The 25,936-nt window shown below is 44.4% G+C and overlaps 3 protein-coding genes across 4 annotated transcripts in view; 2 read left to right on the top strand and 1 right to left on the bottom strand.

Moving 5' to 3' along the window:
- ZCCHC18 (zinc finger CCHC-type containing 18) lies at window positions 8,529–12,901 on the bottom strand. 2 transcript variants are annotated; one of them, XM_005673784.3, is made up of 4 exons: window positions 11,865–12,901; window positions 11,243–11,492; window positions 11,029–11,073; window positions 8,529–10,280 (listed from the first exon to the last, which is right to left on the bottom strand). In XM_005673784.3, the coding sequence occupies exon 4, from the start codon at window positions 10,151–10,153 to the stop codon at window positions 9,017–9,019; it is 1,137 nt and encodes a 378-aa protein (XP_005673841.2). In that variant the 5' UTR covers window positions 10,154–10,280; window positions 11,029–11,073; window positions 11,243–11,492; window positions 11,865–12,901; the 3' UTR covers window positions 8,529–9,016. The 2 variants fall into 2 exon arrangements, with proteins under 2 accessions (XP_005673841.2, XP_013841769.1); XM_013986315.2 differs by lacking the exon at window positions 11,865–12,901 and having other exon boundaries at window positions 8,529–10,838; window positions 11,243–11,600.
- On the top strand, window positions 11,703–23,389 carry SLC25A53 (solute carrier family 25 member 53). Its single transcript, XM_003135287.4, has 2 exons — window positions 11,703–11,866; window positions 19,277–23,389. The coding sequence occupies exon 2, from the start codon at window positions 19,308–19,310 to the stop codon at window positions 20,226–20,228; it is 921 nt and encodes a 306-aa protein (XP_003135335.1). The 5' UTR covers window positions 11,703–11,866; window positions 19,277–19,307; the 3' UTR covers window positions 20,229–23,389.
- TMSB15B (thymosin beta 15B) overlaps window positions 11,760–25,936 on the top strand; it is a 56,245-nt gene continuing 42,068 nt past the window's right edge. The window contains exon 1 of the mRNA XM_021080642.1: window positions 11,760–11,866. The gene's annotated coding sequence lies outside the window, so the exon portion shown is untranslated. The remainder of the gene's footprint in view (window positions 11,867–25,936) is intronic.

Genomic DNA, 25,936 nt, shown 5'->3' with positions numbered 1-25,936 from the left:
TATTTGGTTAGCTCCTCAAGGATTTTTCTTCTCTCCCCCTTCATATGGGTAAAGTAGCCTAAGGCTACTGAGTTTAATGAAATTCCCTGTGAGGCGGCTGAGAGGGAACGCTAAGGTAATCCATCCACAACCCTATTCAGAAAGTTCAAAGAGAAGTGTTTGGTGCAGTTATGAGGTATTCTGCAGTACAGTGTTTAAAATGCACCAGGCGCTCTTAAGAAGCTTCACAAAGGCTAACACATTTAACTTTCACCACAACCTCATGAGGGACTTCCTGTTATTACTCCAGTTTGCTAAGGAGGAAGTTGATGCACAGAGAAGTTACCTGCTATGCACAAGTTCACACAGCTTGTAAGGAGAGGAGCCAGGATTTCAAGAATGCCCAAATTATGTCCCTCCTCTCTTTGTCCAATAGCCCAACTCCTCCATACACAACTTTACTGGCCACTTTCTTACACAAAGTACAGTATTCAGCTTGCAATCATAATATCACTTCTTGAAGAGCTCAGCCAGTACCCAACTCCCAAAAGCCAGATTGAAGAATGTGATTTATTTGGTACATTGTAGCAGCATGTCCTGCTTGAAATTAAATTTGTGATTGCCTTCTTTTTCATCCACATGTTACTGAAGGTAGTTGTGTCCTCATAAAAGGATGATTTAGGGTAGCTAAACAAAGGGGGTGCTATAGTCTCATTTCAGGAAATGCAAATGAGATCAACCTTTTTTTAGTTGAGTACCTCAAGATACAGTGTTAGGCTAGGGTTAAGGTATAATCGCTGGGACTGTGGATCTAAAAGTTTACAGAAGGCTCTGACCATCTTGAGCCTAAATTCTGCCATTGCTCTTCCACCAGAGAAGTGCCTGTATCTGCTGGAAACACATAAAAAATCATGTAGAACTGAGTGAAAGAGTTGATTTTCAGCCAAACTTGTAAAATGCACTTCAAACATTATTCAAAAGTAAATTTAAGGCCAAAGTGTGTGTATTTAAAATGAAGAAAGACTGAAAAATATATGCAGCAAATATCCAAAATGATAAGGTAGAATGGAACATCCGATAAAGAGTAGAAATCAATGAAGTAGAAAACAAACAATAGAAAAGTCAGTTAAACCAAAAGTAAATTTGTCCAAAAGACTAGTAAAAAAAGAGAAATAAGAAAAAAATGAATGTGTTCTAAATGCTACTGGATTGTACACTTAAAATGGTGAATGTTATGTTATATGAATTTTGTCCCAACAAAAATATTTGGAATGGCAAAGGGGAGATATAACTATGGACAGAATACAGAAGAATCATATCATATGACATGATGTTTAGTAATTGCTTTAAAGTACTCCATTAAAAAGTAAGGATTATAGATGAAACAAGATACCCAAAATGTTGATAATTCCTTAAAAAAAATTTTTTTTTTTGTCTTTTAGGGCCGCACCAGAGGTATATGGAGATTCCCTGGCTAGGGGTCAAATCGGAGCTGTGGCCACTGGCCTATGCCAGAGCCACAGCAATACGGGATCTGAACCACGTCTACAACCTACAGCACAGCTCACAGCAACGCCAGATCCTTAACCCACTGAGTGAGACCAGGGATCGAACCCACGTCCCCATGAATGCTAATCGGGTTCATTAACCACTGAGCCATGATGGGAACTCCAACTCTTTTTTTTAAAAAAATGCATGGCATGTAGAAATTGGGCCAGGGATTGAACCTGCACCTCCACAGCGACCTGAGCTGCTGCAGTTGGATTCTTAACCCACTGTACCACAGCAGGAACTCCAAAATGTTGATAGTTCTTGAAGCTGGGTGATGAGAACATGGGGGTTCATTATACTGTTCTCAATAGTTTTCTGTGTGTTCGAAAAGTTCCATTAAAAAGTTAAAGTACAACTCCCCAAATCTTTTGAAAATGTAGGTAATTTGGGGATTTCTTAGAGCAGAATCGACCTTTAAATATTGCACACTAAAGTCTATAGGAGTTCAGGGTTAGAGAGTATTACAGTCACATTAAGAAATGGGAAAGGGGAGTTCCCGTCATGGCTTAGCAGAAATGAATCTGAGTAGCATCCATGGGGACGTGGGTTCAATCCCTGGCCTCGCTCAGTGGGTTAAGGATCCAGTGTGCTGAGCTGTGGTGTAGGTTCCAGACATGGCTCGGATCTGGCATTGCTGTGGCTATGGCATAGGCCAGCGGCTACAGCTTTGATTGGACCCCTAGACTGGGAACTTCCATATGCTGCGAGTGTGGCCCAAAAGAAGAAATAAAAAAGAGAGATGGAGAAGGGTCCTGAATGTGGGCCAGTGCTACCAAAGTAAGTCATGCCACAGGCCACCTTTGCCTTGAGTTCAAGCGGAACATGTTCCTTCATTCAGGAACTGTCTTTAGATGTATTCTCAGGAAGTATTGGTCACATGTGCAAATCTGTATGTGAATGCGGATGCTCTTCTCATCAGGTTTGTAATAGGGAAGCACTGGAAATAATGATGTATAAGGAGGCTGTTTTAATAAATTATGGTTATAAGTAAATAATTGAATATAATGCAGATATGAGAAATAATCTATTTAAACACCTTGGACCTCAGTTTCCTTGTTTGTAAATGGAGAAAACCAAAGGAGGATAGAAAAAAAGGGGTTGTGCTCCTCAACTTTTTTTATGAGGCCAGCAAGTCCTTGATAACAAAATCTGACAAGGATATTATGAGAAAGGAATATTACATGCTAATATCATTTATGGACATAGATATAAAAATCCTAAAAAATACTAAAAATTTGAATCCAGTAAAGCAGGAAAAATACTAAAATTTAACAGTTTTAATAATCAGGACCAAATTGGGCTTACCAGGAATCCCTGGTTGTTTTAGTACTAGAAAACCAAGCAGTGTAATTTAACATTTTAAGAGGTTAAATTTTAAGAGAAAAAAAAGATCATCTTAAGAGATAAAGAAAAATGCATTCAATAATATTCAACATCCATTGAAGATTATTTTATTTTACTTTATTTTATTTTTATTTTATTTTATTTTATTTTTTGTTTTTTGTTTTTTAGGGCTGCACCCATGGCATATGGAGGTTCCCAGGCTAGGGGTCTAATTGGAGCTACAGCTGCCGGCCTAAGCCAGAGCCACAGCAATGCCAGATCTTAGCCATGTTTGTGACCTACACCACAGCTCATGGCAACACCAGATCCTTAACTCACTGAGCGAGGCCAGGGATCAAACCTGCAACCTCATGGTTCCTAGTCAGAATTGTTTCTGCTGTGCCACGACGGGAAGGCCCATTGGAGATTTTTAAAACTTTTAGTAAATTAGGAATGGAAGGAAACATCTTTAATCTGATAAATGATATATCAAAACCCTGTAGTCAATGTCTTCCTTAGTGTTGAATTGTTGAAAGTATTGAGTTCAGGAATAAGATAAGGATAGTCCCTTACCACTTCTTATACTCTAGGTCCCAGCCAGTACAGTAAAGCAGGAAAAAGAAATGAAATGAATATGAATTGGAAAAGAAGAAATAAAAGAGTTAACATTTGCAGATGATGTGCTTGTGTATGCAGAAAATTCTACAAATAAAAATTTATCATCAAGAGAGATTAGCAAAATCAATATACAAAATCAATATCAAAAGACCAGTTATATTTCTATATATCATCAACAAGCACTAGAAAATGAAAAGTTTTGCCTATTTTTTTTATGGCTGCACCCATGGCATATAGAAGTTCCTGGGTCAGAGATTGAATCCAAGCTGCAACCCATGCCACAGCAGCAGCAACTGCACTAGATCCTTTAACCCACTGCACCGGGGATTGAACCTACACCTCTGCAGCAATGGAGCTGCTGCAGTAGGATTCTTAACATACTGCACCACAGCTGGAACTCCTATAAAATGAAATTTAAACAAATAGAACATTTACAATAGCATATTAAAATCACATATCTTGATCTAAATTTAATAAAAGATGTGGTAAAACTCATAAAAGATGTGATAAAAGCCATAATGTAATTATAAAATAATCATAAATAATAAAATAATGAACGTGATAGCCATAACAATGAGAATGGCTTCCTTTAGGGGAAGGAAAGAGGTTGTGATTGAGCAGAGGTTCACAGGGATTTCAGGAGTTCTGGCAAAGTTCTACTTCTTGATCTTTGTGATGTTTTACTTTATAATAATTTGTTAAGGTGTATGTATATTTACATTTTATGCATTTTTTCTTTTTTCCCCTTAAATAAGAATGTTTTAAAACCTGGAGATAATATTAGGATCTATCTCAGGGTTTATTGTGAGAATCAAATGAAACCATGTAGAACTCTTAGAATATGCCTGGTACTTTTATAAGACCTTAATAAATGTTAACTATCTACAATAAACGTTTGCTGTTATTATTGTTTTTCTGATTTGGTGCTAATATTTTTCAGCTTGCTATTTGTCTTCTATAATGCTATCTTTTGAACTATTGGTCTTTCCTTTGTAATTTCTGTCATCACTCTTAACCATAGAACGGCTTCTCCAGTCCAGAGATTGAATAAATGTTTATTTTCTTGCAGTTTTGAAAGGAGTTGATTTTGGACATTTGATTCTTTTTATTCCTTTCATAACAACAATCTATTATTTAAAAATTAGTATACACTGGCATAAAATATACATTTATTTCTCAGATTGATCTGGAATTCATATTTAATATCATTGGAGAAAATAAACTAATCTTTTTTCCCATCAGGTAATGAAGTCATTCCTCCCCCCCAGCCCCTCTATCTGAACAATTCATCCGTCCTCCACTGACTTCTGAGGCTTTCTCCTTTCGCATATGTTAAATTTACTACCGTTTACACCAAAAACTAAAAATGGAATATGGTAATGCAACTGAAGGAGGGGGAGGGGATGGTTGCCAGCAGCTGCAACCCAGAGGGAAAGAAAAAGAAAGGTAGAAAAACCTCTTTTCTATCAAAGAAGTGTTCCTTAAAGATTCCATCCTTGTGTGTGACACACAAGCCACTTACTCTTATGACCTTTGGCTAATCACTTCGTGTGCATAGAGCCCAGTTTCCTTATGTGTCATGTGCAGATAGTGACAGCACCTACATCATAGGGTGTGGTACCCAAGAGCTAACCTAAATGAGGAGCACAAACTTTGGAGTCAGTCAGCCAGGAGTCTCATCCCGGCTCCACCACTAACTAGCTGCATGACTCCAGGTCATTTCCTAACTTTCCAGCCCATCTCCTTATCTGCAATATGTGACAATTAATAGTAATTAAATTAATGTCAACAGTAAATTAGACATTATCTTCTGAGGTTGCTCTGAGAATTAAAGTGCTATACTGCATTTAAAGGGCTTAGCACAAGGGTGCCTGGCACAAAATAAGCTTTCAATAAATCACAGTTGTTGTGATTTAAATTTTTATCACTATCTTTGTGGAGTGATCAGGAAGAGAAAGGATTCAGGAAAGGAGACTGAGAAGTAGGCACCACTGAAAAGATCTCTGAGGGGAAAGGATGAGACAGGGTTGTCATGGAAACCAAGAGAAGACTGTATTTAAAAGGAGGGAGATGATGTAAAAGAAGGTCATTCAAAGGCTAGTTTCTCCTGACAAAAAGACCCATTTCATCTCTTAATGCCTAATGAGACTGAAGGGAGAAAGGAAGAAAACCCATAATCATAAATGAAGGCTAGCAGACACAAAATTCTCTGAAAGCTTTCTTTTCTCGGTCTCATCTGAATGCCCAGGTCTCCTGTGTCTTCCAAATGGGTAAAATACATATTTACCAAATAAAGGAAAAGTCAATATCACATAAAGTGAAATAAAGTATCAGGTTTGCATCATTTTGGTGAAATGGAAATTTAGACAATTTCAGGGAAGAGGATGGGGGAGGGAAGAAAAAAGGATGAATTGGAAGCTTTCAAAGCAGTGGTATCTTCTGAACCTCCAAGCTAAATCCACTGAAAAGGAGGGTGCCAGTAAGTGTAGCATTTACTTCTTTTTCTTTTTTGAAAAATGTTATGGCCACACCTGCTGTGGCGTATGGAAGTTCCTGGGCCAGGGATTGAATCCAAACCATAGCTGCAACGTATGCCACAGCTGTGGCAATGCTGGATTCTTTTAACCCACTGTGCCGGGTTGGGGATGGAACCCTCACCTCCATAGCAACCGCAGCCACTGCTGTCAAATTCTTAACCCACCGTGACACCATGGGAACTCTCTTTTCCTTTTTCACTGTACCTGGTCCCAGAAAGAAACTATGACAGCATAAACTTTATTTGGGTAAATTGTTCAACAAATGTTTATAAAAATTAAGAAAAGGTGGGCAGAAAGAAGAGTGATATTCTAATTCAGAATATAAGTGGGCAGATCTCCTCCAAGGGTAAATTTAGAGACAGGTACATTGGACCAAGGAGCTATAAACCTTCAAGAGTCAGGGAATATTGGGCGCCCCTGTGGCTTGGGGGCCTGAGTGGAGCTACCTCCTGCCTGGGGGTCAGGGAGGGGTCCCTTTTGGCTCTGGAGAGAGGGAGGTACTGCCAGGGGCCCAGAAGTGCCCCAGAGGGAGATAAGGAGGGGGACTCTTGAGCCTTTGCCCCTGGCCAGGTCTCAGCTCAAGGGTCCAAGGCAGAGGAGCCCACCCTCCCCCACCACACCCTCCTCCTGGACATGAGGGCTAAGGGGGTGAGGCTTAAGGAAACATGGACTGCCGGGGTCAGGGAGGGGTGAGGGCAGAGCTCAGGAAGCTGAGCCTCCACCCCCTCCACCTAGAGAGTCTGTGGCTGGGGGTGGGTTGTGAGGTCAGGTTGTGGACTCAGGGATGGAGCAGGAGCCTGAAGCCAGAAGCCAGAGAGATGCTGATGGGGGTGATTCTGGGAAGAGAAGCCCTGCAAGGCAGGTTTGACTGTGGCAGCCCAGGGAAGGCTGTAGTGGGCCTCTTGCAGCACCTCAGCCTGGGGTGGGGCGTCCTTGTCCCTGCTGACCAGGCTGGCCCCATCAGAGCCCCCTCAGCCCTCTCCCCTGGGGACCAGACAGCCTGAGGTTCTGTGTGAAACCTCTGGTTCTGCAGTTCCTCCTGGGCTTCCTGCCAGTCTAGATGTGAGTCCCCTGCCTGTCATCATGCCCTGTCCCCTCTCCCCCAGCCACACAACCCTGTGCCTCCTCTCCTCCACACACCACCTCCCCCTCCTGTGACCCCTATTTCCTTCCTGACAAACTCAGGTCTGCATTCATTTCACTCCACACCCTGACGCAAATGAAACCATGCCCCTGCCAACCTTGCCCTGCTCACAAGAACAAGAACTGATATACCTACAAAAGAATATGGGACCCCTCCAGGACTGAGGTCACAGGTTGGTCATTTTTCTTTTAATCACTCTCCAACCTGAGGCTATGACATGGGGCAGGATCGGATGTCCAGGGAGGTCCTGCTGTGCTTTCTCTCCCCTATGAAGTCCCTCAGCTCTGAAAGGCTATGTGAACTTTCTGGTTTTCTAACTCCCCTGTGGTTTTGTTTTCTTTTTTCTTCTTTTTTTGGCCACACCTGTGGTATATGGAAGTTTCCAGGCTAGGGGTCGAATCGGAGCTGCAGCTGTTGGCTCATACCACAGACACAGCAAAGCCAGATGCAAGCTGCATGTGCGATCTACACCACAGCTCACGGCAATGCTGGATCCTTAACCCACTGAGCGAGGTCAGGGATCGAACCTGCGTCCTCATGGATACTAGTTGGATTCATAACCTGATGAGCCACAATGGGAACTCCATCCCCTGTGTTTTCATGTCCTGGCGTCCAAATTGCTTTTCATCTTGCCGGCGATTCCCATTTCTGGGGTTGGGTGAGGTTAGCTGGTAGGCCTTGGTCTTCTTGTGTCCCCTAGGTGAGCTTGGGTCATGCCAAGCCTCCTGATACTTAACTCTCATGAGTAGCTGCTTTCTCTGTAATTGGGGAGGAGCCAGGGAGTAGTGTCAACCCAAAGGACAATCTTGTTGCTGCCACGAGGTGTTGTCCAGAAGCAGCATTAGCAGCAATGTAAGGAATCTACTCAGAGAAGGGAGAGCTGCCCCTTTCCAAAGTGAACAGGAATGGAGCCCCTGAAATGCCCACTTCTCAATTTTGTCCCCACCCCTGTCCCATCATCAGGTTTCTCAAGATGCACTAGCAAAGAAAGCATTGGCACACTATTAAGTAATGAGTGCAGATCTGACTCTGTGATGTAGGAGACAGGTCAGTTGTGATAAGGGACCATTTGGGAGAGAGTCAACTCCTTTCAGCTTCCCTTTTCCTCACCTGTCAATGAGGTTGATCAAACTCCACTTCACAGTATGACCCCCCCATAACTTCTATATTTAGTTTTCTTATTATTTTCCCTTTATATTCCTAAAAGTAATATCACACACAGAGGCAGGAAACTTGAAGCATATATATATATATATATATATATGTATGTATGTATGTATGTGTGTATATATATATACATATATATGTAATATTAACTGACATAGAAATCCACAGCATATATTATTGGATGAAAAGATACACAGTATAGAACAGCATTTACATTGATCAGTTTTATCTACATGTATATCTATCTGGGTACAAAGGAATAGGGAAATCGCTAGGATGTTCATCCAAAGAATGACAAGAGTGAAGCGTTTCAGGTCATTTGTACTTTAGTTTTTGTATCTTCTTTCATTTTTTGAAGGTTTAACAATAAGTTATTCTCCTTTCCTAGAAAGAATAAAGTCCTCAAGGAAATAGACACACGCATGGAGAACAGACCCTCAGGCAGATGGAGGAAGGAGCAGAGACAGAGATTAGGCCCTCCTATCAATGTTGTTGTTCTTCCCAAAAGAAAACCACTTTGTGTATTAATTTATGCCTATAGACGCTTCCTCTACCCCACCCCTGTTTTTCCTGTCATCACTCTTTGAATACAGTTAAGGGTTCACTCAGGGCTGGGTCTAGCACATTACTGTGGCTCAAAGAGGTCGTTGTGTTCACCAGGGACCTCTTTTGACCTCTCCTCCTCTTCAGGTGTCAGCTACTGCAGGGTGATGATCAGATTCTCAAATACCTGGGCCTTGTTGCACTCATTGTCACAGGTTTCCTTTGAATGGCCCTCCTCACTACAATAGGAACAGCAGACTGTATATTTTCTCTTCCTGGCTCTACGGATATCCCCAGGACTATCATTCTTATGTGCAGAACCACTACTGGTAGAAGGCCACTGAGCCTGGGAACTGTTTGGGGACTCAATGACCAGTATTTGGTCCTGCAGTCTGGCCCTCATTCTGTGGGGAGGAGCACCTGTGTATGTAAGTGGAGGGTTCTGAGGCTCCACCAGGATCACATCCTCATCCAAGTCATCCCGAGTATCATCTATCTCTATCACACTGCAATCAGCACTGCTGATGGCTGTTAGCTGGGGGCCCTGAAATGCCACGGGGCTCGCTGCCATCTCCATGATTAGCTCAGATCTTTTGAAACGCTTCTGTTTCATAAACGTGTCATCCCAGTCCTCTGTCTCCCTTATCATCTTGACTAACTCCAGGAAGTTGGGAAGACGCTCCGGATCATGTGCATACATCCTGAGAAGAAGCTTCAGCCTGAAGTGCAGGTCCCCATGCAGTTCAGCCCCTAAAAGGAACTGGTGCAGGCGAGTCTGGTTTGTGTGTTTCTCAGCTATGATCCCTGCCTGAATAGCATTCTGGAGCTGCACTTCTAAACGGATCACATAAAGGGAGGCTTTCTCCCCTTGTGCCTGCAAAGTGTTAAAGAATTTACCATGGGCAGTGATACTGCATTCAGAATCCCCAAACACCAATTTCATGGCACGCAAGAAATCTGCCACACTTAGGTTAGGGTTGGCCGCCTGCAGCAAACGCATGACCTCCCTCGCGGGGCCCCTCAGGGTTTTCATCAAGCGCTTGAGCTTTTCCTCCTCAGACATATTCCAATCTGGCAGGATCCCATTGACTTGGATCAGCCAGTTTTCAAAGGTTTCTTCCCCTTGGGCTGGCACCGCCCTTCCCGAGAACAACTTCATGTTTCTTTCCACCATATTGACCCTTAAAGGACCAAGACTCCTCCCCAAGGACCTCAAGATGGAATGGGCCCAAGGTGGCAAGGGTGTACTCTGCTGCCGGCTGTTACCCACACGTGCAATTATGCTAGCCATGCCCAAGAAGATCGTCTATCTGAATATAACGCAAGGCTCGGGCTTTTTGGAAAAGCTGAATCTGCGGACGAAATCCCCAAAGTGACGTTGAGGGGCTCTGCCTGCCTTCCTTGTATCTCAGTAGGGACTGTAAAGAAAAGGGGGGGGGGAGTCAGTAAAGGCAAGGAAGAAGCCTACAGTCATTTTCTTCAACTTTCTAAACACCTTGCCATACGTTTTCCATTTGCCTACTGCCCTGAAAATACCCTGCAGGAAACCGGCAATTACAGCCTTCAGGAGCTAGTGGGTGTTCCCAGGCTAGAAGGCTGCTTTTCAGAACTACAACCATCCCCCCTTCCCCCCCACCCCCGCCCAACCAGTCTTCTAGGAGGGGGATTAACTGCGGCTTAGAGTTCTAGAGGAAATAGGCAGTGCGTGGAACCGATATTGGGCTCTCAAAACAGAGTGCAAAGGACTAAGTCTCAGATGTGTGATGGCAAATAAGATCTCCATTAAACTCATGGTCTCGGGTCTCAACCACACCCCCTTCGCCAAGTTTTCTCCGTTATTTCTCAGATTTTTATATGAGCTCGGAAACAAGTACACGCCCTTATTTCACGTTCAGCATCTGCAACAAGTGCCTCGTTGAGAAAGCTCGATTCCGCGGTAGGTCGATGTCAGGGCACGTGAGGTTGCAGATCCCAGTCTTCAACGCCATAGCGGAAAGCAGGGCAGGGCAGGGAAGGGTCAGAAACATCCTCATCACTCATCCTGCTCTCTCTCTCCCTCCTCTGCTGTAGCCAGATGGAAAATTCCCTCTCCCACCTTGTAAATACAAGCCAAATTGACCCACCCTGTTACATCCCCCATCCAACCCCAGGAAATCATTGGCTTACCAGCTCTGCAATCAGAATTCAAGTTCGGATTCAGCTTTTCGTGGCCTGCCAGGGAGAAAAGGAATGGGAGTAGGACACGCACAACCACATATTCCTCACAAGGAACCAGAACGTGCAAAGGGGGTTCAACGCAGACAGCATGCGACTCTCCCCCTTCCAGCACCATTACCCCCCCCAAAAAAAACGCCCCTCCTTCATTCCAGGCAAATCCTACCTATTCGCCAGCATCCAGCGGAACCCACCACCTGCCTCAGCGCAGTAGGGCCGCGGAAGTGCTCTTTCCCCAGCCCCGCAGACCTCGATTCCTCGGGGTGGGAGGGGGGAGTCACTCAGACCCGGTGGTGATTTTTCCTCCTCCTCCTGGCTGGGCGATCGCGCTCCCTTTCTTTACCAGCGCTCGGCTGGTGGACAGCGGTTGCTCCGGCGTGGAGAGCTGCGGATACCGCCTTCCGGTCTCCGTGGCCCTGCAGGAAGGATTGCGCTAAGCGACCAGGAGCCACCAGGAGCCGCTTCGCCCGGCGGCCCAGCCAGGGGTAGCAGAGTCGAGGCAGCGCGGTTCCCACGGCAGCAGCAGCCGCCCCCGCCCACCCGCTGGGCCCTCCCAGCAGCCGCCGCTTCTTTTAGCCTCTGCCCATTGAGACAAAAGAGCATGACGAGCGGGGCGGCGCGGCCAATCAGCAGGCCGAAGGGGCTGCCTCCCCGCGCAGCCTCCGGCCTGAGGCCATTGCTAGCAAAAGGGGGGAGCCAGCCGGTGGGGGCTGCGGCACACAGGCGCGGGAGCCGGTGCGGTGTCAGGTGCAGCTCGGACTCTCGGACCGGGCCGATTTGCATTTTACCCGTGAGTTTGCTGCTTCTCCCTCGCTTCCTTTCTCCTTCTCCCCTTCCACCTCTGCTGTCCTCCGCGCTTTGAGACCGGATGCCTTCAACACGAGGTGGGACAGAAATCAAGTGAACAATAAGAATCCCTCACCTTTGTATGGGGGGAAGGGGGAAAAAGCAATTACTGAGCGCTTTCTGCATACAGATGCGCTTGCTTGGACATCTCATTTATTCGTCTCAGCAGCCTTGTGAAGGAGGTAGTAGTATGCCCATTTATCAGAGAGGGGACTTCAGCACCCAGTCACACCGGTTAGGAAGTGGAGAGCTAGGAGCTCACACCCAAGTCCACATGCCTGATTCCAAAGACTGCCCCTTATAAACACCCCTCTCTACCCTCAGATTGTGGGTTAGTGGAGAAAAGCCAAAGTGGATATAGGAAGGCGCACTGCGAACCATATAGAATTAGTGAGCAAGGACTGTTATCTCCATTTTACAGGGGAGGAAACAAGCACAGAGAGGTCAGGCGTCTTGCCTGGCATCATACAGCAAATAAGTATCAGCATCCGGTTTTACGCTCAAGTCTGTTATTTCTCCAAATGCCAACTCTTTGCCCGAGTAAGATGCCTAGAGGGCATTTTTTACGTGGTGGTCTTAAACCATCTCCACCGCAGTCTTAGTGTGCTGGTAGGTAGTGCTGAGGGAGAGCTAGGGGAGGCAGTAGGGAAAGGGGTGAGGGAAGAAGTAGGAGATTTTATAGTACCCATTGTACAGAAGAAGAAATTGAAGCACTTTTCTTTCACACTACAACAAGCTGCCTGCTTTAATTTTTTTTAGGTAAAACATTATTTTTACTGATTATGATCCCAAAGCAGACATGGCTCAGAGAATTGAAATGACTTGCCTGAAATGACAAGGTGAAGTCAAGATTTGGATCAAGTCTCTTTGACACCAGAGTCCATGCTTTTAACTAAAGTAGGCATACACGGCTGGCTGTCTCAAAATCTTTTATTTTATTTTATTTTTTTCTTTTTTGGGGTCACACCCATAGCATATGGAGGTTCCCAGGCTAGGGGTCGAATCGGAGCTACAGCTGCCGGCCTGTACCACAGCCACAGCAACGCCAGGTCCAAGCCGCGTCTGCAACCTACACCACAGCTCATGGCAACACCAGATCCTTAACCCAGTGAGCGAGGCCAGGGATAGAACCCACAATCTCATGGTTCCTAGTTGGATTCGTTTCTGCTGCGCCATGATGGGAACTCCTCAGAATTGTTTTTGAAGAGCTTGTTAGAAATGCAGATTCCTGAGCTTCAATTTACTAGGACTAGGGCTGGGGGAGTGGGATTTACATTTTTAACTAGCGTGGCAGTTCATTCTGAAATGTAGAGGTGTTTGTGAAGAACGACTGCTGGAAACACCACGTTATGCTGAGGTTAATAAGTAAATGTGGCTGTGGCCAGTGTACCTGTGCAAACCACATCTGCCATGAAACGTAACTCCAGGGCAGAAGTTTCACCTGGGCTCCTTCCTGAAATGGTTTGTCAATGATAGAATTGGGACTCTATATTCTTTGGAGTTTGTAGCTTTGTAGATTTCCCAATGAGTCTGTGGCCCAGAGATGGTTAGGACCCACTCCCCTTAGCATCTTTCTTCGTAACAATTTTTTTCCCTTTCAACTTGTACTTGAGGAAGACGTGTGAAAAATGAAACACAATTTAACCTAACCCCTGAACTCCAGCTCTCTGCCGCTGATATAGCTCTTTCATTTCCTGGCTTAAGGACACGTTGCTAGGTTGCCCTTCTGTGAGCTCTTGAGGGGACCTCTCCTTTGCTGGATTTGGCACTTCTGGCCCCAGAGAAGGAGCAACTCCATGGAAACGGCATGCAGGGCTGTCTGGAGTGAATGGGCCATGAAGCCAGGGGCAGAGAAGGCTGCACCATTTTCTGTGACTTATGGTTCTTGAAGAGCAGGTCTTCCTTCCATAGGTTGTGGTTAGGAGGCCCCCTGTGGGGCTTGTTCCTGACTCCTGGTGCTGGGAAGCAAGAGAACAATCTGATTCCCTTCAACTTCTGTTGGGGTTGTCTTGAACCTGCCAAGGTACTTCATCTGTTCCTTCCTGCCTTCTTGTCTACTGCCTCAATGCCTAGACTTCCTTGGAATAAACAATTCACATTGGGAGATGAAGCACCTTCCATCTGAAGACTGCGGGCTTTTGCATGGATGGAACAGTAAATGAAGGGGTGGACAGTGGAGGATTTAGAAAGTAAAGAGACCGCATCATGCTGTAAAGGGTGCTATTGGCAGTAGCTCTTGGGTTTCCTTTTAGACTCTTGCTTCTGCTCCCCACCACCATGACCTCTGACCCTGGCTCTCTTGCAGACTCTTATTCTGCATTTAAATTGGCTTTGTCGCGAAAGTGGGTGATCTTCAGTTGAACCATGGTGGGGGTAGGGTCAAACAGGACAAAGAACAGATCTTAGAGCTCTGACAAAAAGAAATAGTGGAAGGAGATGGATTGCGTACAAGTGATGGGGTTGGGCCATTAGAACAGAGTGAGGGACTCTTTGTACAAAGCTGGCAAGAGGATTTGCTAAGCAGGTCCAGTTAGATACAGAGCATCCCTGATCTCTGGCCTCCTGTGTGGGAGTGTGTTTCAATTCATGGCTCTAATGAGACCACATTTTCCAGTTTCAATGAAGAAACCTTAAAAGCCCAAAGGTTTAGGGGGGTAAAGCTTTTAGTTGAAACAATAATAGCTGCTCTTGGCTGCTTGCCTCCTCTGTGCTAGGAACTTTCCATTTGTTATCTTATTTAAGCTTCTCAGCAGTGCTGTTGAGACAGGCATTGTTATCCCATTTTGCAGATAGGAAAACAGTTTCAGGGCAGTTAACACACATCGTGAATGGAGGCACTGGGACTCCAGCCCAGAGTCTCTGTCAGCCCCAGCTCTGTCTTCTTCCTATAGCCTGAGTCCAGAGCTGGGTATCACTTACACTTTTAGGCATTTGTGCCTTAGGCCTCTTTCTTAGCCTAGAACTCCTGCCCTTATTCCTCCACCTAAATGAGAGCCTGCTTATTGGTTAAAAATCAAGTCCTGGAAGTTCCCTTTGTATCTCAGTAGGTTAAGAACCCAATTAGTATCCATGAGGTTGTGGGTTTGATCTCTGGCCTAGTTCAGTGTGTTAAGGATCTGGCATTGCCACAGGCTGCAGTGTAGGTCACAGATGTAGCTCAGATCTTGGTGTTGCTGTGGCTGTGGTGTAGACTGGCAGCTGCAGCTCCAATTCACCCCTAGCCTGGGAACTTCCATATGCCATGGGTGGGGTCCTAAAAAGATAAAACAAACAAAAAAAAAGGATCAAGTCCGATGCCCTTCACCAGGGAAATTTTTGGCTGCTCCCTGCCCCAGGTGAAATAAATTGCTTTTATCTGTCTGCTCTGACCTTGATTAGTACCCCTTATTCCACCTTCCAGTATACTTTAGCTCCTGGTTGACCTAGCTCCACCATGACCCACCCAGAGTGATCAGTACGTGACTGTGAGCTGACCAGAGGACTGGCTGAGGGATGTCCTGGAGGGACAGCCAAATGTGCGGCTGGATCCTGGTGTGGTGACACAAGCTGTCCATCTGTACAGGCCAGGGCCAGGGGAGTCTGGAATCCCCTGGGCTCACTTTACTAGGCTGTAAACATAGGAAGGGTTCGGGAGATAACTGCTCTACGCTGACTCCAGCCTTGTTCTGTGGTCCCTGCTTTGAAATTCATATTTAAGGAGCCAGGCCTTAGGCATTTGTGCCTTCATTTATTGTTCCATCCATGCTGTCTGGGACTGTTTATATAACACCTCTGCAGTCACAGAAGAAAGATCTTCCCTACCTCCCAAGTGAACACAGGATCTGTCCCATCGTATCATTTCATCTGGTTCTGAGAATGTCCAGCAGGAGCATGTGCTCTGTGGAGACAAGTGATGAGGTCCAGAAGCATCTTTTTTTAAAAAATATTGTTCATCGAGGCCATCATGCTATGATGGTCATCCACTTCATTTTATTTTGTTAATCTTTGCAACAACCATTTGAGGGAGGTCTATTGTCCCTATTATGTAGGGTTTTTTTTTTTTTTTTTTTTTTGTCGTTTTAGCGCCACACCTGCAGCATATGAAAGTTACCAGGTTGGGGGTCGAATTGGAGCTACAGCTGCCAGCCTATGCCACAGCCACAGCAACACCAGATCCGAGCTGCATCTGCGACCTACACCACAGCTCATGGCAACACAGGATTCTTAACCCACTGAGTGAGGCCAGGGATAGAACCCCAGTCCTCATGGATACCAATTGGGTTCATTACTGCTGAGCCACTATGGAAACTCCCTTACTTCGTAGCTGAAGGAACTGAGACTGAGTAAAATGACTTACCTAAGGTCACACAAGTAGGTAAATGGTGGAGGCAGAGTTCAGTTTCAGGTCTGTCTGTCCCAAAGCCTGGGATTTTAACAGGAAAAAATATACAGAGGAGAAAAGTAAGTAGTCTCTCTGCCCCCAGAACACAGGAAGAGTTCGGTTTATAAAATGACGAATTAGATATTTAAGGTAGGGTGTTTCTAAATTATTGTTCACTTTTAATCCCTGAAAATTATTGGCAAAGATGGCAGAAGGAACCAGGGAGGAAGAAGAACAGTTCCTCTTTCGAATATTGGCTCAGATTCCCGCAAGTCAACCCCCTGCTACATGCACAGAATAAGGATGCCTAGAGAGTATTTCACCCCGTCTGCTATTTTATAACCAAGATGCTTGAGACTCCAAGATGTCAAGGTATTTCTAAAGGTCACGTGAGAAGTTGATAGCAGAACTGGCACTTCAAATTCTGGTCTGCCACATTCTAGCCCAGTTTTCTTTCTGCTGTCACCCCGCCTTATATGATCAGTCCAACACATGTTTATAGGTTATTCGGGAAAATGTAGGGAAGAAGTGGAACTTTACTGCACTCTGAGATAGAAGAGGGGACAGATGTTGCCCTCACCACCCATCCTTATGTACCTGCAGGTAAAGCTTGGGGAACAAATCCTTGATAGGAGAGCTGGGTAAAAATAGGGAGCCCTGTGGCTTTGGGGGCCTGAGTGGAGCTACCTCCTGCCTGGGGGTCAGGGAGGGGTCCCTTTTGGCTCTGGAGAGAGGGAGGTACTGCCAGGGGCCCAGAAGTGCCCCAGAGGGAGATAAGGAGGGGGACTCTTGAGCCTTTGCCCCTGGCCAGGTCTCAGCTCAAGGGTCCAAGGCAGAGGAGCCCACCCTCCCCCACCACACCCTCCTCCTGGACATGAGGGCTAAGGGGGTGAGGCTTAAGGAAACATGGACTGCCGGGGTCAGGGAGGGGTGAGGGCAGAGCTCAGGAAGCTGAGCCTCCACCCCCTCCACCTAGAGAGTCTGTGGCTGGGGGTGGGTTGTGAGGTCAGGTTGTGGACTCAGGGATGGAGCAGGAGCCTGAAGCCAGAAGCCAGAGAGATGCTGATGGGGGTGATTCTGGGAAGAGAAGCCCTGCAAGGCAGGTTTGACTGTGGCAGCCCAGGGAAGGCTGTAGTGGGCCTCTTGCAGCACCTCAGCCTGGGGTGGGGCGTCCTTGTCCCTGCTGACCAGGCTGGCCCCATCAGAGCCCCCTCAGCCCTCTCCCCTGGGGACCAGACAGCCTGAGGTTCTGTGTGAAACCTCTGGTTCTGCAGTTCCTCCTGGGCTTCCTGCCAGTCTAGATGTGAGTCCCCTGCCTGTCATCATGCCCTGTCCCCTCTCCCCCAGCCACACAACCCTGTGCCTCCTCTCCTCCACACACCACCTCCCCCTCCTGTGACCCCTATTTCCTTCCTGACAAGCTCCCTCAGATTCTCAGATCTGCACTGAGCATTCATTTTCTTCTTGATCCAAGTGTCCTTCATGTGCTCTGGCTATCCCCCACCATTACCTTTCGGATAAGGTAACCTTCCAAGACCATCTGAGGTGGGAGCGGAAGTCTGGAATCCTTGCACCGCCACTTCCTCTAGTATAGTGGTTCTGAAACTGGGGCAGGCGGGCGCAGTGGTGCAATTGTAGCCCTTCCCCCGGGGGAAGGCAATGCCTTTAGATAAATAAATATTTAGATATTTTTGTTTGTCATAGCTGGATAGATCACACCTTGTGCTACTGGCATTCAGTGAGTAGAGGCCAGAATGCTGCTTAAACGTCATATCATGTTCAGGGCAGGCACCTATGAATTTTTTTTTTTCCTGGCCAAACATTTATTTTAAATTGTTAGGTTTTTAGTACATATGAAAAAATTTCATAGCACATGACACATAATGATGTTAGCCCATTGTACTTCAATGGAAAACTTAAAAAGAATTTTTTTTGGCTGCACCCTCGGCATATGGAATTTCCTGGGACAGGGATTGAATCTAAGCTTCAGCTGTGACCTACTTCACAGCTGTGACGATGCAGGATCCTTAACCCACTGCAAGGGGCCAGGGATTGAACCCCAGTCCCCACAGAGACCACGCCGGATCCTTAACCCACTGCTCCACAGTGGGAATCCCTAGAAAATATTTTTTTGTACAACTTTTGAAACACTAATATGCTTATTTGTCCTTGTGAATGAATGCGTCATTAGCTTAAATCAACTTCACCTTGGACTATCAAGTAGGTTTCAAATTTTTATATTATTGTTTTATATATACAATGCACAGGACAGGAACCTATGACAAAGAATTATCTGGTCCCAAATGTCAATTATATGTAAATTGAGACCCCCTGCATTATTGCATAACTACAGGTCTACAAAGTGAAGCTTAGAAACCGCCAAGTACAGAGCCTTTTAGTGCTAAACTTCCAGGAACTGCTACTCTTTCTGTTCCTCAGTTGGGCGAGGGGGGCAGGGTGTTGCCATGACATAGCTACCACATCGTTAGGAATCTACAAAAAGAGAGGCAAGGAGATTCCCCGCTCCCTAACTTTACTACCAACTTTTAGAGAAAGTGCTGGACTACAACTTTGGAATGCCTTTCTGCTTCTGCAAGATAGTGGCACTTTTTAGAAAGAGAAGAGCAACTTAATATTTTAGCAGTTTATCAGATTCAAAACTTCATGTGGTGAATGCAATCAAGTTTTGGAACCCTCCTTCTCCAATTTTATTTTCTTCAATCTTCAACCTGCTCTGAATATTGGAATATTTGCCAGGTCAGATAAACACTGTGGAGGTGACTCTGTTCAGAATAAAACGAACTGCCTTTGTTTCCTCTGAAGGTGGATGCATTCTTTCTGAAGAGCGTGCTTCTTTCTCAGAAACTGGCCCAAAGAGTCGCTTGTTTCCTTAGAGCTGAGTTTCTTGGGACTCTGTGTCTAACTAAGCAATGAAAATGCTCCCCAAGAGATTTCACTCGTTAGTCTAATTTTTTTTTTCCCCACTCTCGCCAGTTTCTTCCCTCTGCATCCAGTTATCTTCAGCATGGGGGAACAGAACCACTCTCCCGGGAAGGAGCTTCAGCCCTGGACACGAACAGAGGCTCCTGGAAAGAAAAGCTGGCACCCCCAGGCCTACGCCCTTGGGGCTGTTTCCAACTTTATGTCTACTTTTCTGACCTTTCCTATCTATAAGGTTGTGTTCCGGCAACAGATACATGCCGTAGCGGTGTCACAGGCCATTCGGCAGCTTTGGCACGAAGGCCCTCAATACTTCTACCGGGGAATCTACCCGCCTCTTCTCTCCAAGACGCTGCAAGGGACTCTGCTGTTTGGGACTTATGAAAACCTGCTGTGTTCCCTCTGCCCTGTTGGGCCCCACTCCCTGGGACACCGCTGCACTGCAGGGCTCATGTCTGGTGTGGTGGAGGCTGTGGCGCTCAGCCCCTTTGAAAGGGTGCAGAATGTGCTCCAGGATGGTCGCAAGCAAGCTCGCTTTCCCAGCACCTTCAGCATCCTCAAGGAATTCCACTCTTATGGGCTTTGGGGGCGGCTGTCAATGGGTTACTATCGTGGTTTCTGGCCTGTCCTTCTCAGGAACAGCCTGGGGAGTGCTCTGTATTTCTCCTTCAAGGACCCCATCCGGGATAGCTTAGCAGAGCAAGGCCTGCCCCACTGGGTTCCTGCCTTGGTGTCTGGGAGTGTCAATGGAACCATCACTTGCCTCATTCTGTATCCTCTGATTGTGCTCGTAGCCAATATGCAGTCCCATATTGGCTGGCAGAGCATGCCAAGCCTGTGGGCCTCTGCCCAGGACGTGTGGGACACACGGGGCCGAAAGGTGTTCCTCATCTACCGTGGAGGTTCCCTGGTCATCCTAAGGTCCAGCGTGACATGGGGCCTCACTACTGCGATCCATGACTTCCTGCAGAGGAGGGCTCGTTCCAGAAAAGAGCTGAAAGACTGACCAGCTGCAGGCAGTGTGGCCATGGCAACTGGTGATTCTAAGCCTTCACTGCTTGGTTTAGATAGCTTACTTCTTTGTCCTGGTCACCTAATACAACTATTCTTTAGCATCTTTATACCGTCAGTGCACTGAGAAGTTCCCAACTACCAGCCTGTGGGGCAAAGACAAAGCCCAATAGGGCTCCTTGGTCAGAAAGAGAAATTCACTCCACTCCATCCACAGCCTCAACAGCCTCAGACCCAGGAGGCCTTTAAGTAACTTCTAACACAGATGAAATGTCATCCTTTTAAGGATGTCCATGGCCATAAGAGGAAACTCTAAAAGATGACCTTACTTAGGCACTGTGAGTTCTGGTACCCCTCCAGGTTTCCTCTGGGCCAAACAGGGTGGAGGACCAGGAGTTCCAATTTCAGAGAACTCAGAATCCCAATTCTTGACTCATAGAATGGGGATTTCACAGATTTTCTCAAATGGCTACATTTTCTTGACATTGTTCAGTACCCCAGCCACCACCACTCTCACTTCTCAAGCTGTTGGATACTAGTTTCAAGGTAGCAGTTTTGTCTGGAAATCCTGACTTAGACTTGCCCCAACTGATCAGGTGCCATGAGAACTGGTGGGGTTGGAGGTGGAAGTGGGAAGAAGTGTGGTCCCTGGATGGATGGAAAGAATAGACATAGAGGGAAGAGGTTCAACTGCATGCAGAATAGAAAATTCTATCGATTGCTTGGTGTTAAGTGCTGGGACATTTCTGATAGCAAGGCAGTAACATTGCCTAGAAACCACTTGAGTTTCCCTAAGAAATATGGAACTGAAGTGACCATATCTCTTCATAAATAATTACATATTTTATTGCTGTGGATAAATATAGTTACTCTAATGCAAGTTAAAGATGTGAAATCTTAGCCTATCATTTAGAGCTCTTCAGAATATGGTCCCCATAAAACCTGTAGCATTTTATCAAGCTACTCCCACTTACATAGATCCCATACACCAGCCAGACTGGACTATTATTCTCTCCCCAGATGTGCCATTAACTTTCCTAGGGTCATGCTTTGGCCCACGCTATTTTTTCCACTTGTAATAACCACTCTCTACGTGCCAGTCTGCCAAAATCCTTCCAGTTCCTCAAGGCCCAGCTCAGATGCCACCTTCTCTAAAGAACCTCTTCTGATTGCTCCCAACTGAATGTGATGGTAGTCTCTTGTGATGCCCTTCTCCAGTAACATTTCATACATGGCACTGAGTCCATTATGCCACTGATCTTGCGTGGTCCTGTGATCTTGATGTTCTTCAATACCTCCTATGGGACTAAAAACTCCTTGAAAGCAGGGATTCTTGTACTCATTTTAAGATCCTCCATTGTGCCTAGGTGCTCAATAATGTTGGCTGAATTGTTGGATTGATTATCAAGCTGTGATACGGTCTTTATCCTCAGGGTGCTGTCCCTTGTACATGAAAATAATGTTATTGATTCACTGTCATTAAGACACCTGCCTGTGGACTGTGATTTTTGTTTTATTAGTGGATTTAATTTTTGCTAATGATAATGATGCTGATGATGATTAATAATAACGATAATTAAAAAAAGACTTTCAACTGGGACATTTGATGAGTTTGTGTTATTGATGGCATGTTTGTTGTTAGCAACACTGTAGGAACTGAAATTTCACCAAGGCACCTTGATGGTCTGATTTGTTTCAACTCTGGAATTTTGAGAATTTCCAAGACAACATATATTGCAGCTTTGCCCTTAGAGATGACATCATGTAATAATCTCCATTTGCACCTCCTTACCAAACCAAACTTTTTATAATGATCTGATTATAGATCCTAGCAGGGAGGATTCCTCACTGAATAGCACAGAAATTAAAGACACACTATAAGTGGTATGAGATTAGAAAGCATTTGCCAGTAAGGTCAATAGAAAATGGCTGGTGCAGAATCAGTGCAGACCTGGGCAGAGTGGGACAGTACTCTGCTTGTAGATTCAAGGACAAAGAAGACAGAGTCTGTATAAGGGAAGAAAACATAGAAGAGCAGGTAGTTCTATTTCAAGGCGAACTCTCAGAATGAAGATACTTAAAAAAAATCACTGCTTAAGCTAATGGCTTTGGTTATTTAAGCTCAAAAGAAGAGGATACATTACCATACTCCTCCACTTTTTTTTATTCAAGAGATGAATTTATTTCCTTGTATACTATTGATTTCCACTTATATCAGTATATTAGTCCATGTCCCTTTCTTCATTTTAACTTTTTATTTAGAAATAATTTTAACCTTCTAGAAAGGTTGCCAGCATAAGTAGAATTTATGCCCATATACACTTTACTCAGATCACCTGCTGTTAATATTTTACCTCATTTGCTTTATTATTTGAGCACTCTTTCACTATCTACACACCCGTGATATTTTTCCTGAACAGTTGTTATTTTAAGTATTTTTAGTTTCAATCTTTGTAGATTCAAATTCTTTTAAAAAGTCTAAGGATTTTATCTCTATGACAATGGTGCAGTTATCATAGAATATTAGAAGATGAAAACTCATGACATATTTTAAATCTACATTAGTGGTAATTGTTTAAATTTACTGTATTTGCCTTTATAAAAACTTTAAATTTACATTATATATGTTAATACTTGAAGCCATGCAATTATAAACGTGAATTTGCAACTAAGGCATGTTATAATTTAGACAATTTATTTTTACAAACTTGTTCATATACAATCCTAGGAAAAATTATAAAATTGTGTGACCCTATCAACTTTTCCTATTTATATCTTCCGAGTAAAATTTAAGAGTATAGGACTTCCCGCTGTGGTGCAGTTGGTTAATGATCTGGCTTGTCTCTGTGGTACTGGTGGTTCAATCCCTGGCCTGGGAACTTCTATATGCCATGGTTGTGGCCAAAGAGGGGGAAAAAAGTATGATAGTTTTCTAGTAATTTTAAATATGAATATTTAGTTTGTGGTGTTAATATATTTTCTGATATTTAAAGATGATTTTTGGACTTGAGATCAATAAAGTAAGGAGGTAATAAATACCTACATTTGTTTAAAACTTACAAAATGGAGAATATAACACTAAAGCTATTTGGTATAAAAAAGAGGAAAGAAAAAGGATAAAAAAAAATCCCCGTATGAGCTCTGTATATTTGTCTTTTTTTTTTCTGTCTTTTTGCCTTTTTCTAGGGCCACTCCCATGGCATATGGAGGTTTCTAGGCTAGGGGTCTAATTGGAGCAGTAGCCGCCGGCCTGTGCCAGAGCCACAGCAACGTGGGATCCGAGCCGTGTCTGTGAACTACACCACAGCTCACCGCAAAGCTGGATCCTTAACCCACTGAGCAAGGCCAGGAATCACACCTGCAATCTCATGGTTCCTGGTTTGATTCGTTAACCACTGAGCCACGATGGGAACTCCTGTATATTTGTCTTAAATCACTTTAGCTCAAGGTGAAATAAGACATAACTAATGAATTATGGATATTATTATAAGTATATAGTTTATTAAGAGTCACTTTTGTTTTTAACATTTTTTATGGGTTAATTCTATTTTGTTGTTTTGGCCATGCCCACTGCATGTGGACAGTCCCGGGCCAGGGATTGAACCTGCACCACGGCAACGACTTGAGCCACTGCAGTGACAACATTGGCTCCTTAACCCAGTGTGCCATAGGAGAATCCCTTTACATTTATTTTTAAACATTAAATTGTATTTTAACTATGTGTTTGGGATTACTGCCTATAGTGCAATATATTAAAGTTAACAAAATTATGTTATGGAGGAGATAAAAAGCACAGGGACTCAGGGAAAAAAGGGAAGAGCTTTCCTGAAAGAATACAGTAAAAAAAAAAATGCAGTATTTTCCTCTTCTGTTCACTCTCCAACTTGTTTCTTTCATACCATCTTCCTTTCCCTAAAATCCTCAATACCTCTCCCACATCCTCAACCCCAGTTGGTGAACTTACTTTCTATTTCATTAGAAAAAGAGAAGCATTCAGAAGAGAACTACCAGTTAAAAGAACATTTTTAAAGCTATTGTTCATGTAAGGGCCGCCCAGGCAAGAAATGGAACAAACACCTTGATGACCCCATTCCCTACTCCTCCTGTACTCAGGCTCCCCACTTAAGACATTCCTCCACCCATCCTAGAGGTAACCCCTAGCCTGACAATCATTATATTTATTTACTTTTCTTTATAGATTTATCTTTTGTATAAGCATCTCTAAATAACACAGTTTTGTTTTACAGATATTTGAACTTTATATACTTTATATCCTCAGAATTGCGACTGTCTCCTTTCCTTTCATATTATTTGTGAGATTTATCCATGTTGTTGTGGGTAGTTGTATAGTAATTTCATTTGTATAAATTGTGATAAATTTACTTTAAAAAGTGTTTTTTTGAGAAGTTTTAGGTTCACAGCAAATTTGGGAGGATGGTATGGAAACTTCCCATATACTCCCTGCTCCCCACGTACATAGCCTCCCCCACTATAAACACCCCACACTAGAGTGGTCCATTTGTTACAGGTGATGAACAACTTATATTGGTACATCATTATCACCCAAAGTCCATAGTTTACTTTAGAGTTTACTCTTAGTGTTGTATATTCTATGGGCTTGGACAAATGTATCCAAGTATCATTATAGTAAATTATAGTATCATACAGACTAGTTTCACTGCCACCCAAATCCTCTGTGTTCCACCTATTCAGCCTCCTGCTCCACCTCTGGCAATGGCTGATCTTTTACTGTTCTCCATAGTTTTACCTTTGCCAGAATATCATATAGTTGGAATCACATAGTATGTAGCCTTTTTCAGATTGGCTTCTTTCACTTAGTAGTGTGCATTTTTTTTTTTTTTTGTCTTTTTGCTATTTCTTTGGGTCGCTCCCGTGGCATATGGAGGTTCCCAGGCTAGGGGTTGAATCGGAGCTATAGCCACTGGCCTACGCCGGAGCCACAGCAACGCGGGATCTGAGCCGCGTCTGCAACCTACACCACAGCTCACGGCAATGCTGGATCGTTAACCCACTGAGCAAGGGCAGGGACCGAACCCGCAACCTCATGGTTCCTAGTCGGATTCATTAACCACTGCGCCACGACGGGAACTCCAGTAGTGTGCATTTAAGATTGCTCTGTATCTTTTGTGACTTGATTGCTTATTAATTGTAGCAATGAATAATATTCAATCATCACGATTTATCATGATTTATTTATCCATTCATCTACTGAAAGGCATCTGAGTTGCTTCCATGTTTGGCAGTTATGAATAAAGCTGCTCTAAACATCGGTGTGCAGGTTTTTGTGTGGATATAAGTTTTCAGCTCTTTTAGAGAAACACCAAGGAGAACAGTTGTTGCATTGTGTAGCAAGTGTATGGTTTAGTTTGGTAAGAAACTGCCAGACTGCCTTCCGAAGTGGCTATACCATTTTGCATTCCCACCAGCAGTAAATAAGAGTTCCTGCTGCTCCACATGTCTGTCAACATTTGATGTTGTCAGTGTTCCAAATGTTGGCCATTTTAATAGGTGTGTAGTAGCATCTCACTGCTGTTTGGTTATTTCACTTTTATTTTTGTATGTACCATAGTATGAATATCCATGATAGTTTTGAAGTACATTCTGCTTGTTTCCAATTTTTGTTACAAAACGATGCTACCATGAATATTCTTGGTAGTGTACAAAAATACAGATGTCTCTAAG

Source organism: Sus scrofa, chromosome X, assembly GCF_000003025.6.
Source record: "Sus scrofa isolate TJ Tabasco breed Duroc chromosome X, Sscrofa11.1, whole genome shotgun sequence".
In the NCBI taxonomy this organism is placed as follows: Eukaryota; Metazoa; Chordata; class Mammalia; order Artiodactyla; family Suidae; genus Sus; species Sus scrofa.
The sequence above is the reverse complement of the archived record's forward strand: the minus strand, read 5'-3'. Positions and strand labels throughout refer to the sequence as shown.